This window comes from Rhinopithecus roxellana, chromosome 1 (genome assembly GCF_007565055.1).
Source record: "Rhinopithecus roxellana isolate Shanxi Qingling chromosome 1, ASM756505v1, whole genome shotgun sequence".
In the NCBI taxonomy this organism is placed as follows: Eukaryota; Metazoa; Chordata; class Mammalia; order Primates; family Cercopithecidae; genus Rhinopithecus; species Rhinopithecus roxellana.
This window is the reverse complement of record NC_044549.1, coordinates 56,452,117-56,466,462: the sequence shown is the minus strand read 5'-3', so window position 1 is coordinate 56,466,462 and position 14,346 is coordinate 56,452,117. Positions and strand designations below refer to the sequence as shown.

Genomic DNA, 14,346 nt, shown 5'->3' with positions numbered 1-14,346 from the left:
GTTCATTTTAGGTCGGACACGGTGGCTCACGTCTGTAATCCCAGCACTTTGGGAGGCCGAAGCAGGCAGATCACGAGGTCAGGAGTTCGAGACCAGCCTGACCAACATAGTGAACCCTATCTCTACTAAAAATACGAAAATTAGCCGGGCATGGTGGCATGCGCCTGTAGTCCCAGCTACTCAGGAGGCTGAGGCAGGAGAATTGCTTGAACCCGGGAGGCAGAGGTTGTGGTGAGCCGAGATTGCACCACTGTATTCCAGCCTGAGCCACAGAGTGAGACTCTGTCTCAAAAAAAAAAAAAAAAAAAAAAAAAGACGGCTGGGCGCAGTGGCTCATGCCTGTAATCCCAGCACTTTGGGAGGCCGAGGTGGGTGGATCACCTAAGGTTGGGAATTCGAGACCAGCCTGACCAACATGGAGAAACCCCATCTCTACTAAAAATACAAAATTAGCCAGGCGTGGTGGTGCATGTCTGTAATCCCAGCTATTCTGGAGGCTGAGGCAAGAGAATTGCTTGAACCTGGCAGGTGGAGGTTGCATTGAGCCAAGATCACGCCATTGCACTCCAACCTGGGCAACAAGAGCGAAACTCTGTCTCAAAAAAAAAAAAAAAACAAAAAAAAAAAACAAAAAAAAAAACGAGGGGGTGCTTCATCTTGACAAACTTCCTGCATTGGTAGAGCTTGGTAGAGTGGTCCTTCCCAGAAACTTCCCTGCATACAGAGCCTGTCTCTTTTCTGATTGGTCCCTAAGGCCAGATTACCTGTCCCTATTACTGAGCAGAAGCTGGTGAATGAAACAGGAGATCCCTCAGTCAAAAAAAAAAAAAAAAGGAAAAAGAAAAATGAAGCAGGAGATCCCTTCTCTACAGCCCAGATGTAAGTCCAGCTCTGCCCTTCACCACCTGGGTGACCCCACCTCTATGAACATAGGTCCTAATCTGTAAAGTGGAGATAATGTTATTTCATCGGATCATTTAGGGAATTAAATAAGATAATGTACTTAGCAGTTTCTGGCTCTGAGTAAGTGCTTAATAAATGTTAGCAATTTTTATTATCATTGTCCTTAGCCTTGAGAACAAGCCAGGGAATAGTTTCTCAGACCAGCTGCTAAGACCTAGGTAGATGGGCAATTTTCCTTGGTTTTGACAAGAAAATAATTTTATCCTATGTATTTCTCTTGACTTTTTTGATGTGAAAAGCAGAGAGGTAAAGCATTATTTGACAGATGTATGGATTCAAGCAAGAAACTGAGGTCCAATTGCAAAGAAATGGCTTGTATAACTCAGAGCCCTGTCTGAGGAAACACAGAGGACCCTAGAGGGCGGAGAATGAACACAGCGCAGGGGCTAGTTCCAGAGTCGCATTCTCGGTTAGTTCACTTTCAAGTGTGGGTGAGGGTCCCTTGTTAGTAGGCAGAAATTTTTTTTCCCCTTCTCCAACACATATCTGCTGGCTAGTGTTTATTAAACAAAACTTTATTTTAATGTGAAATAGAATTCATGACGTCCAAAATGGAGAGGCAAGGGAGCTCTTTAACAGGCTTCTTGAGCCCCTTTTCCCACCTGTTCCTGTGCCAGACTTTCCCAAAGGCTTACTTGCCAATGGTTGCTCCTCAGATCTCAGGGCTAGCTCACTCTATAGGCTCCAAGCCAGAGTGATACCGCCGCCGCCGCTGTTGCTCCCACCAACCATTCAGTTTCCTGCTGTAAGGATGTAATTTGCTGTGAAGCTTTCACCTTCCTCCTTTCTTCCTGTCTTCAGTGTTGTATGTCTTTGTCCTGGTGCTTTTGCCATACAGCCAGTGTTTCAAAGAAAATTTTCAGGCACTAAAGTTATAGCCCTTACTCCCTTTCCAAGGAGATGTGAGATAGCTGTGGAAATGAAGAGGGTTCCTCTGCCTCTGTGCAGAAGGAAGAGTTTGCTTCTTAATAGTGTGCTAGCTCCTGAGCTAGGTGGGGGCCTTTACTCAAGAGAGTGCATTACCTGACCTCTGGACAGGTAGACTGGGCATAGCCCACCCAAGGACAGCACCCTAACCTACAGGAACCAAGGCCGAAGACTGATTTTACCTTCTCGCACTCCCGTTTCCTAAGCTAAAGCTTGCTCTGCAACACTGCCCCAGGTCTGTGGCTTAAAACAGCGATTTCCTTTTGCCAGTGAATTAAGCTCGCTCTTTATAAAATGTTTCAGCTTGGGGATTGGAAAGGCTCTCTGTGCCTTTCTGTCTCTGTCTATTTCTCCAAGGGTTGATGTTGATGGCTTCTGTCTTTGTCTTTACAGGGAACTCTAATGATCCAGGACAAAGAAGTTACCCTTGAGTATGTACCAAGCCTGGATTTTTGGTACTGCAAACGAGTAAGTACCAAGAATCCCTTTCTTTGGAAGTAAGCATCTGGAATAACAGCTCCTCCATATCTCTAGGAAGGCTGCCTGCTAACATGCATTCCCAAGGACAAAGCTCTTCTTCCTCAGGTCACTTCAGTTGAACAGAAGGAGGTCAAGACAAGGTCATTCATAATTTCTCCTTCCTGGCTGCTACATGTGGCCGTAGAGGGTTCTGGACCTGCAGTTGGAGACACTTTCCCAAGGACATGTGCCATTATTTCTATCAGTTATAAACATAACAGTTCCTTGACATATAATATCTTCTCACCTCTCCTAGAGGTGGTCATAAAGGAATTCTTGTTTGGAAAAGTAGGTTTGGAGAGACTAGTTCTTTAGGAGTTGTACATTTTTTGGATATTCTTGGGTTTCCAAGGGTGTAGAACTTCAGACACCGTGGCATTTTACCTCTATTAAACTCCGTATTCTCTTTGAGTGGGATATTTAAAATTTTAGGCTATACTCTTTTTTTTTTTTGAAACAGAGTCTCGCTCTGTTGCCCAGGCTAGAGTGCAATGGCGCGATCTCCGCTCACTACTGTCTCCGGCTCCTGGGTTTCAGCGATTCTCCTGCCTCAGCCTCCCAAGTAGCTGGGATTTCAGACATGTGCCACCTCACCTGGCTAATTTTTGTATTTTTAGTAGAGATGGGGTTTCACCATGTTGGCCAGGCTGGTCTTGAACTTCTGACCTCCTGCTTCGGCCTCCCAAACTGCTGGGATTATAGGCATGAGCCACCGCACCTGGCCTATTTATTTATTTATTTATTTATTTATTTATTTTGAGACAGAGTCTCGCTCTGTCGCCCAGGGTGGAGTGCAATGGCGCGATCTCAGCTCACTGCAACCTCTGCTGCCTGGGTTCAAACGAGTCTCCTGCCTCAGCCTCCTGAGTAACTAGGATTACAGGTGCCTGCCACCACGCCCAGCTAATTTTTTTGTAGTTTTTAGTAGAGATGGGGTTTCACCATCTTGGCCAGGCTGGTCTTGAACTCCTGACCTCATTATCCACACACCTCGGCCTCCCGAAGTGTTGAGATTACAGACGTGAGCCATTGCACCCAGCCAGCTATACTCTTTAAAGTTCCAGTTTGATTGCAGTGAGCATGAAAATATAATTTGTTTTCATTGCTACTTAGTGTCAAAAATAATTTGAAAAATTTGTAAAGTTTCTGAGCCCTGACACACTAAAAATGTTACAGTACTTGAAAAAATTTAGTAAAGACTTTAGCTTGACATTTGTGTTAGTAGAATACAACTTGAATAGCTATGATTGTCATTAGCCAAAGTACTCATATTTCATGGATATACTCCCTTAGGGTATCATTTTAGGAAGATATTTCCTTTCCTTTTATTGAGATAAAATAAATGTAACATTATATTTGCCATTGTAACCATTTTGAAGCATTAATTCAGTGACATTAAGTATCTTCACAATGTTGTGCAGCTATCAACACTATCTACTTACTAGAACTTTTTTTTTTTTAATAAGAGATGGGATCTCACTATGTTGCCCAGGCTGGTCTCGTAGTCCCTGGCTCAAGTCATCTTCCCACCTCAACCTCCCAAATAGCTGGGACTACAGGTGCCATCATGTTCAGCTTAATTCCAGAATTTTTTTTTTCTTTTTTCTTTTTTTTTTGAGACAGGATCTCACTCTGTTTCTCAAGCTGGAGTACAGTGATGTGATCATGGCTCACTGCAGCCTTGACCTGTGCTCAAACGATCCTCTCACCTTGGCCTGTCGAAGTTCTGGGATTACGGGTGTGAGCCACCATATCTAGCCTGAGACCTTTTTTAAACCCCCAAAAGGAAACCTCATATCGTTAATCAGTCACTTGCCACTTCGTCTTCCCCCAGTCCCCAGGAACCATTAATCTTTTTTCTGTCTCCATGGATTTGCCTATTCTGGGTATTTCATATAAGTGGAATCAAAATATGTAAACTTTTGTGTTGGCCTTTCACCTAGCATGTTTTCAGAGTTCACGTATGTTGCAGTATTTATCAGTACCTCATTTCTTTTTGTGGTTAAATAATATGAATAGGCCGGGCGCGGTGGCTCAAGCCTGTAATCCCAGCACTTTGGGAGGCCGAGACGGGCGGATCACGAGGTCAGGAGATCGAGACCATCCTGGCTAACACGGTGAAACCCCGTCTCTACTAAAAAATACAAAAAACTAGCTGGGCGTGGTGGCGGCGCCTGTAGTCCCAGCTACTCGGGAGGCTGAGGCAGGAGAATGGCTTAAACCCGGGAGGCGGAGCTTGCAGTGAGCTGAGATCCGGCCACTGCACTCCAGCCTGGGCGACAGAGCGAGACTCCGTCTCAAAAAAAAAAAAAAAAAAAAAAAAAAAAAAAAACTACAAAAAACTAGCCGGGCGAGGTGGCGGTGCCCGTAGTCCCAGCTACTCGGGAGGCTGAGGCAGGAGAATGGCGGGAACCCGGGAGGCGGAGCTTGCAGTGAGCTGAGATCCGGCCACAGCACTCCAGCCTGGGTGACAGCGAGACTCCGTCTCAAAAAAAAAAAATAAAAAGAAAAATAAAAAGAAAATAATAATATGAATATATCACATTTTTTTCATCCATTCTTCAGTTGATGGACATTTGGGTTGTTTCTGCCCTGACTTTGGTGAATAATAGAACCTTTGTGTGCTAGTTTTTGTTTGAACAGCTGTTTTCAGTTATTTAGGGGTATGTATCCAGGAGTGGAATTGCTGGGATCATATGGTACTTTTATATTTAACTCTTTGAGGAACCACCAAACTGTGTTTATTTTATTATTATTAGCAAACTTTTTCATAGACCACAGCTATACATTTTATATTCCTATCAGCAATATATAAGGGCTTCATTTCTCCACCTGCTTGCTAACATTTGTTCATTTCCCTTTTTTTTGATAAAGCATCCTAATGGGTATGAAACAATATTTCATTGTGGTTTTGATTTGCATTTCACTAATGACTTTGAGGGTCTTTTTTCATGTGTTTGTTGGCCATTTGTATATCTCCTTTGGAGAAATGTTCAACCAAGTCCTTTGCCCTTTGGAATTGATTTGCATGTCTTTTTGTTGTTGAGTTGTAGGAGTACTTTATATTTGCTGAATATTAATCCCTTATCAGATATATAATTTGTAAATATTTTCTATGTGTTATGTTTCACTTTCTTGAGAGTATCCTTTCTGAAAAAAAAAAAGAGAGATAAGGTCAGCCAGGTGTGCCTCCTGGCTGTAATCCCAACACTTTGGAAGGCTGACGTGGGCAGATCACTTGAGCCCAGGAGTTCGAGACCAGCCTAGGCAACATGGCAAAACCCCATCTCTACAAGAAATACAAAAATTAACTAGGTGTGGTGGTGCATGCCTATAGTGCCAGCTACTAAGCAGGCTGAGGTGGGAGGATCACCTGAGACCAGGAGGTTGAGGCAGCAGTGAGCCATGATAGTGCCACTGTACTTCAGTACTGCAGCCTGGGTGACACAGCAAGACCTTGTCTCAAAAAAAAATTTTTTTAACTGGGCGTGGTGGCTCACGCCTGTAATCTCAGCACTTTGGGAGACCGAGGCAGGTGGATCATCTGAGGTCGGGAGTTGGAGATCAGCCTGACCAACATGGAGAAACCCCATCTCCATTAAAAATACCAAATTAGCTGGGCATGGTGGCACATGCCCGTAATCCCAGCTACTCGGGAGGCTAAGGCAGGAGAATCGCTTGAACCTGGGAGGTGGAGGTTCCAGTGAGCCGAAATTGCACCATTGCACTCCAGCCTGGGCAACAAGAGTGAAACTTCATCTCAAAAAAAAAAAAGAAAATGTTTAAGTTTATTATGTACCTATTTAAATTTTTTTGTAATTAAAACAAATGTTAATGGCAATATTATTCATAATAGCCAAAAAATGGAAATAACCAAAATGTCCATTGGCTAATGGATGGATGAACAAAGTTGGCATATCCATTCAATGAAATGCTATTTGACAATGAAAAGGAATAAAGTACTGATACATGTTACAACCTAGATGAACCTTGAAAACACTATGCCAGACACAGAACACCATACATTGCACAATTCCGTGTCCCTAGGGGTAAGAATGGGGGTAGGTAATTCCACTAGATTTCTTTTGGGGGTGATGAAAATGTTTCAGAATTAGATTGTGGGGATTGTTCACTATACATTTACTAAAAATCATTGAATTGTACACATAAAATAGGTAAGTTTTATGGGGTTTGTTTTTGATTTTAAGACAGAGTCTTTGTTTGTCACCTAGGCTGGATTGCAGTGGTACAACCTTGGCTCACTACAACCTCCACCTCCCAGGTTCAAGCGATTCTCATGCCTCAGCCTCCCAAGTAGCTGGGATTACAGGCGTGTGCCACCATACCTGGCTAATTTTGGTATTTTTAATAGAGTTGGGGTTTCTCCATGTTGGCCGGGCTGGTCTTGAACTCCTGACCTCAAATGATCCAACTGCCTCGGCCTCCCAAAGTACTGGGATTACCAGCATGAGCCATCATGCCAGGCCTGTTTTATGGCATTTATTTATTTATTTATTTATTTATTTATTTTTTATTTTTTTTTGAGACGGAGTCTCGCTTTGTCCCGGGCTGGAGTGCAGTGGCCGGATCTCAGCTCACTGCAAGCTCCGCCTCCCGGGTTTACGCCATTCTCCTGCCTCAGCCTCCCGAGTAGCTGGGACTACAGGCGCCCACCACCTCACCCGGCTAGTTTTTTTGTATTTTTTTAGTAGAAACGGGGTTTCACCATGTTAGCCAGGATGGTCTTGATCTCCTGACCTCGTGATCCACCCATCTCGGCCTCCCAAAGTGCTGGGATTACAGGCTTGAGCCACCGCGCCCGGCCTATGGCATTCAAATTATACCTACTAAGGTTAGGATCCTAACTGTGCCACTCACTAACTGTGCCACTCACTAGCTGAAGTGTCACATACTTTATTTGTTGGCATGTAGATACTCAGTTGTCCCAGCACCATTTGTTGAAGAGACTATTCTTTCCCCATTGGCACTTTCCCCATTGTTAGAAATCAGTTGACCATAATCTATAGGTTTATTCCTAGATTCTCGGTTTTATTCTGTTGATCTATATGTTTACGAATAGCACCAGTTACTACAGCAGCTCTCCTGTAGTAACAGCTCTCAAGTCCCAGTGACTTAAAACAACAAGCATATTCTTCATTCACATTACATGTCAGGGACTATGGGTTGTTTGCTACAGTTCTGTTTCACGTGGCTTCTCATCCCAGGACCCAGACAGAAGAAACAGTCTTAATATGGGGCAGTGTCCTTCTGGCTAAGGGAGAGAGAGGTTCATTCGCACAAGCAGTGGCTGCTAAGCCTTCTCTTAGACCTAGTGTAGGTCATGTTCACTCATGTTTTATTGGTGAAAGCAAGGAAGGCACATGACCAAGGGTGACAATGGAGAGAGGAAGTATACTCCCCCTGTGGGGAGGCATGACAGCCACTTGGCAGTGAACAGGGGTGTGTGTGTGTGCATGCATGTGTATAATCTGTTTATAGGGAAGGGAACAATGAAATAACTGACTATAGTGATCTTAAGTGAGTTAACCTCTCTAGGACTCAGTTTCCTCATCTACAAAATGAGGAGATAGGAGTACCCATTTCATGGAGTTTATTGGGGTTGTCAGGATCAATAAGTGATGACATATATGTAGGCCAGATACACGGTATGTACTATTTAAGAATTAGCCAGCTGGCCGCAGTGGCTCACACCTATAATCCCAGCAATTTGGGAGGCCAAGGCAGGCGGATCGCTTGAGGTCGGGAGTTCAAGACCAGGCTGACCAACATGGAGAAACCTGGTCTGTACTGAAAAATATAAAATTAGCCGGGTGTGGTGGCACACGCCTGTAATCCTGGCTACTCGGGAGGCTGAGGCAGGAGAATCTCTTGAACCCAGGAGGTGGAGGTTGTGGTGAGCCGATATCATGCTGTTGCGCTCCAGCCTGGGCAACAAGAGCAAAACTCCATCTCAAAAGAAAAAAGAAAAGAATTAGCCACTGCTGCTATTGTTACTGTTTTCTCAACTCCATCTGGCAGACCTTTACTCGCCCTATAAGGCCCTCCTCAAATACTATCCTCTTTATAGTTCTTATTCTTTGATTTCCTGCAAACCAAGTTTCTGCCCCCATGGCATTTGGAAGCTCAGTGGCAAAAGTTGAGGGATTTCAGGGTTGGGCCATGTGTTTGACTTTTTGTTCACAAGTTCAGACAAGAGTAATTACATTCACATTAAAAATGTCTCCTCCCTGCAGTCCAGCTTGGGCAACAGAGCGAGACTCCGTCTCAAAAAAAAAAAAAAGTCTCTTCCCTTATTCTGGGCTAGTGAATGTTTCCTTTCAATGTCTTTTAGATAGCTGCCAGAGACACTATCTGTATCTCTTCCTCTTATCTTGTACCTCATTATCAGTGTTTGAGAAAGGAGTTGATAATTGAATTCTTCTCAGTTCTAGCAAAATGTGATTGGGGATCTCACAATCAGTTCAGGCCCAAGTTTTGGGTACAGACTATAAATGGCTTTGGGACAGTAGTATTCTATAAACCATTTAACAGTAGTTTTCTAAGCATATTTCCTATAGGAATCTTTATCCAGGGCAAAGGCATTTGCGCTGCACCAAAGTCCCAGATGCCTTGTTAGAAGGTAGCTCTCAAAAAGTATCTCTTTAGATCCTATCTGCCAGCTCTGATCAGTGGGGAATATCAGATTCTTTTTTTTTTTTTTTTTTTTTTTTTTTTTTTTTTTTTTTTTGAGAAGGAGTCTCGCTCTGTCACCCAGGCTGGAGTGCAGTGGCCAGATCTCAGCTCACTGCAAACTCCACCTCCCGGGTTTACGCCATTCTCCTGCCTCAGCCTCCCGAGTAGCTGGGACTACAGGCGCCCGCCACCTCGCCCGGCTAGTTTTTTGTATTTTTTTAGTAGAGACGGGGTTTCACCGTGTTAGCCAGGATGGTCTCGATCTCCTGACCTCGTGATCCGCCCGCCTCGGCCTCCCAAAGTGCTGGGATTACAGGCTTGAGCCACCGCGCCCGGCCTCTTTTTTTAAGCTTTGAGGGGATCTGGGATATGGCTTGTTTCTTTAATTTTTGAAAGGTTTCACTTTGTTAGATATACATAAGATTTTAAAAAATACTTTCAGTCAAATTGAATTATTTCTTTCTTCCTTACAGTGTAAGGCAAGTATTGGTGGGCACCGATCTTCCTGTTCATTCTGCAAGAACCCAAGGGAAGGTGAGTGGCAAAAGTAGCAGCAGTTTTTATCTTGTTCATTGAGCAAAACAAATTTCATGTTTCCCTTGGCTTTGAAGAATTATCATCCCTAAATCCAAGTTGATCCACAAACCTTTCTTTTTCTTTTTTTTTTTTTTTTTTTGATATGGAGTCTTGCTCTGTTGCCCAGGCTGGAGTGCAGTGGTGCAATCTTGGCTCACTGCAACGTCCGCCTCCTGGGTTCAAGCGATTCCCCTGCCTCAGCCTCCTGAGTAGCTGGGATTACAGGCACGTGCCACTGCGCCCTGTAGCCCAGCTAATTTTTTTGTATTTTTAGTAGAGACGGGGTTTCACCATGTTGGTCAGGCTGGCCTCGAACTCCTGACCTTGTGACCCAACCACCTTTGCCTCCCAAAGGTGCTGGGAATACAGGTGTGAGTAACGGTGCACGGCCTGCAAACCTTTTTTTTTTTTTTTGAGACAGTCTCACTGTGGCCCAGGCTGGAGTGCAATGACGCCATCTCGGTTCACTGCAAGCTTCGCCTCCCAGGTTCAAGTGATTCTCGTGCCCCAGCCTCCCAAGTGGCTGGGATTCCAAGCATGTGTCACCACACCTGTGGCTAATTTTTGTAATTTTAGTAGAGACGAGGTTTTGGCATGTTGGTCAGGCTGGTCCTGAACTCCTGACGTCAGATGATCCACCTGCCTTGGCCTCCCAAAGTGCTGGGATTACAGGCATGAGCCACCATGCCCAGCCTTTTGAAAGTTTTGGGCCGGACGCGGTGGCTCACGCCTGTAATCCCAGCACTTTGGGAGGCTGAGGCAAACATGCCGAAACCCTGTCTCTACTAAAATTACAAAAATTAGCCACAGGTGTGGTGGCACATGCTTGGAATCCCAGCCACTTGGGAGACTGAGGCACGAGAATCACTTGAACCCAGGAGTCAGAGGTTGCAGTGAGCTGAGATCTCGCCACTGCACTCCAGCCTAGGCAACAGAGTGAGAAAAAAAAAATTTGCAGTTTGATGCCCAACTTAGCGTGACCTGTTAGTAAATGATTTCAGATCTTGTTTTCACTAGAGGAAAGAGATAAGGTCATGGGCTCCTAGTCTAAAGTGGCTAAGTGGTCAGCTGAGCAGAGGTCAGTATATTGTTATTTGGATTTAAGGTTTAAGGATTAAATTTAAGGATTAAGGATTTAAATTTAAGGATTAAGGATGTTAGGTTGAAAAAGAGTATGACATCAGTCTATGTGGCAAACCTTTTCCCACTCTCACTTCTTTGAAGTTACTGGGAATCATTTGCTCTCTCGTTTTCTCTTTTATACTCTGTAAGCATTTCAGGATTTTCAAGAGAAAAACATTTGTTAAAATAACAGTAAAAATATAAATAAGAGAAAATAATCAGGATGTGGGGAACATTTTATTATTTTGAGGAATAAAACTATCAGCTTCTCAAGCACTTATCTTTAATATAAATTTCTTTAGAGAAATTTTAGGTAGGCAACTTCGAAGAGTCAGACACATGGATCTGTAACAACAGTCCTGTAGTCATCCCTTAAGGAAAGCCACAGCATGACCATAAAATATAGTTCAGTGCAGGGATTCAGGTAGCCTTCTATTTGTTCCAAGGTTAGAATTTAATGTGCTTACAAGGAGTTTCTTCCGTGGGCTTTTGGCCTCTTGTGGAGATTTTACTCTGGTGAAGACTGAAAGACAGGTGTTCTGAAAATCTTTAGGGGAATGCTCTGTATGTTCTAGAGACCAAACCAAAATGTGGGAAGGGGGATGAACAACTGAGATTTTTGCTTGTTGGGTCACTTCAGGTTAGGCAAAGTTGTGTTTTTTTACCCCCCACAAGAAAGATTTTTTTTTCATAGCTATTCTAACAAATGAATAGATAGTTTATGTAAACCTTTGGGCACCATACCACTAAGATGAGACAGCTTTAATCTGGAAACCTGTCACTGCTATTATGTAATCTCTATATTGCTCTCATGTAATACCTCGTTTTGAGCCGCATGACTTCCAGTGAACCATCCAAGAATGAATGAATTACAAAAATGTGCCCCTAATTATAAAACAAACTATAAAGACAAATTATCCTGCTGTAGTAGGACATTTGAAGTAAGGCATTTATATTTTGAAGGACATCTGCCCATTATGCTTATTTGCGTGTAAATAAGCTAAGTGCAGATAAGGTCTGTTCCTAGCTTCACTGGAGAAGGGCCTGTGGTCTTACAGGATTTGAGTAGTTGTTTGAGCACTGTAACACTGGAAGAAGCAAGGCTTCTAGAAGTGTGTTTGGGATATGTGTTTCTACTAAACCTTAAGTAAAGGCCATATCTTCGGTAATTTTGTCCCCAGATCTGTTGTTATCATTGATTATAATAGTCAGGTTCAAGGTGTCATGAAAGATTTGTTATATTTAAATGTTGGGTAAGTGATACAGAGATTTCATAAGATTACATTTTTTAAATGCTTGGATGGTTTCTTCTGTGAACTATTTCATGTCCTGTCTTAGCTTCACTTAAAATATTTTGTCAGGAACTGTCAGAGGACCTTTTATTAGACATTTCTGAGACAATATTAAAAGCATTCCAGGCCAGGCATGTTGGCTCACACCTGTAATCCCAGCACTATGGGAGGCTGAGGCAAGTGGATCACCTGAAGCCAGGAGTTCGAGACCAGCCTGGCCAACATGGTGAAACTTCGTCTCTACTAAAAATACAAAAAAGTACCCAGGCATGGTGGTGGACACCTATAATTCCAGCTACTCGGGAGGCTGAGGCAAGAGAATCGCTTGAACCCAGGAAGCAGAGGTTGCAGTGACCAAGATCATGCCGTTGCACTTCAGTCTGGGCAACAAGAGCAAAACTCCGTATCAAAGAAAAGGCATTCCAGTATGAGTATTTGCTGGCAGATAAGGAGAAATTACAGTAGTGGTGTTTTTCTTTTTTTTCTTTTTTTTTTTTTTTTTTTGATAAAGCCTTCTACAGATTCATTCTTTCTGTTCTGCTAGTGACAGAGGCCAAGCAAGAATTAGTAACCTACCCTCAGCCTCAGAAAACATCCATACCAGCACCATTGGAAAAACAGCCCAACCAGCCCCTAAGAGCAACTGATAAGGAACCTGAACCCAGGAAGAGGGAAGAAGGACAAGAGTCACGCTTAGGATATCAAAAGAGAGAAGCAGAAAGGTATCTGCCTCCTTCTCGAAGGGAAGGGCCAGCTTTCCGAAGAGACCGAGAGAAGGAGTCATGGTCTGGAGAGACACGCCAGGACGGAGAGAGCAAAAGTAAGTGGTTTGTCAGGGCACATACCAGACTGTGATCATCACAATGGAGCATAGATGGCCAATGTTATGTCCAGGAGCTATCTGCTTTCCAGTACCCTAAGAGATCTGTGCATGGCCTGATGACAGAGGCCATTGCTTTCTGTGGACCTTACTGTACTCCTTAAAGGAATCTATGCCCTTCAAATAGTAAATTGCTATATGAATGCACTAAGCCATGATTTTAGATTTCTAAGTATTGGTGAAGAAAAGTATACAGTATTTATTTGTTTAGCATTTCTTTACAAAACCAGCCTTGCTAGTAGCATCTATAGTAAAAAATGACAGACTCTTGGGACTTCAAAAATTTATCTTTCTCTTCCTTTTATTGCTCTTCTCCTATTTATGGTTGGTTCAGCCATCATGCTAAAGCGTATCTATCGTTCCACACCACCTGAGGTGATAGTGGAAGTGCTGGAGCCCTATGTCCGCCTTACTACTGCCAATGTCCGTATCATCAAGAACAGAACAGGCCCTATGGGACATACCTATGGCTTTATTGACCTCGACTCCCATGCGGTGAGTTTCCTCCACGTTGGATTGGCCTAGGGACAGATGGCTAAAGAACCTTCAAGAAGGTTTGAGGGACTTCTTGATCATTTGAAGATTCTTGTGTGCTACCTGATATAATCCCTCTTGCTCTCTCCTTTGGGTTTATTGTTCATTTAGGTGAGGTGACTGCCCTCAAAAGTTAGGATCCCGTGTGGTTTTCCAGGTTCATTTTTTTCTTGTGTCATTTACTGTTTCCAACTTACTCGCTTGTGAAGAATCTGAGTACTGAATCCTTCATGATTTTAGTGAACTTTCTGATTTATTTTATCCAGCCACAGATGGTTTTATATTTGATGATAAAACATTTCCTCTTTTACCTCAAAGTATTTATAGATTCCTGTGGCTTAAATTTTTAGTTGCAGGGCTTTTTTCTATGGAAGTAAGGTGAAGATAATGAAAGTCATTGGTATTTCTTAGATTTTTCATGCCCAAAAGTCACAAGGGACTTTGTAAAGTGAAATCTGATTCATGATAGTTGCACCCTAAAAGAAGAGGATTTGAATTTCTGAACTTTACGCCAGAACTGACATCTATTCTGATTCCTATTTCAATCAGTCGTTCATTAAAAGTTGCCTGTTTCTGCCAGTATGTTCTTACTGGTAAAATTTTGATGAATATAATGTAGTAAATTTATCCTCTGAGAAGGAAAATCCATGTTCACTTCTCTTTCAAAGGAGAATTTTTCTGTCTTTGAGTTCTGGCTTTTTCTGTCTCTGGGTTCAAGTGTGTCTGGTTCTATAGGAAGCTCTTCGTGTGGTGAAGATCTTACAGAACCTTGATCCACCATTTAGCATTGATGGGAAGATGGTAGCTGTAAACCTGGCCACTGGAAAACGAAGGTAAGGC

At 43.1% G+C, this 14,346-nt stretch overlaps 1 protein-coding gene across 9 annotated transcripts in view; it reads left to right on the top strand.

Annotated features, from left to right (window-relative positions):
- RBM6 (RNA binding motif protein 6) overlaps positions 1 to 14,346 on the top strand; it is a 127,198-nt gene that overhangs the window by 93,305 nt on the left and 19,547 nt on the right. For 6 of the 9 annotated variants that reach the window (XM_030939070.1, XM_010369412.2, XM_030939015.1 and 3 more), the window contains 5 exons: positions 2,284 to 2,358; positions 9,576 to 9,636; positions 12,637 to 12,912; positions 13,307 to 13,467; positions 14,242 to 14,339. In XM_030939070.1, the coding sequence (XP_030794930.1) occupies positions 2,284 to 2,358; positions 9,576 to 9,636; positions 12,637 to 12,912; positions 13,307 to 13,467; positions 14,242 to 14,339 (671 nt within the window). Of the gene's footprint in view, positions 1 to 1,202; positions 1,373 to 2,283; positions 2,359 to 9,575; positions 9,637 to 12,636; positions 12,913 to 13,306; positions 13,468 to 14,241; positions 14,340 to 14,346 lie in introns of those variants that run through there. The other 3 variants (XM_030939222.1, XM_030939296.1, XM_030939147.1) reach the window with 3 other exon arrangements.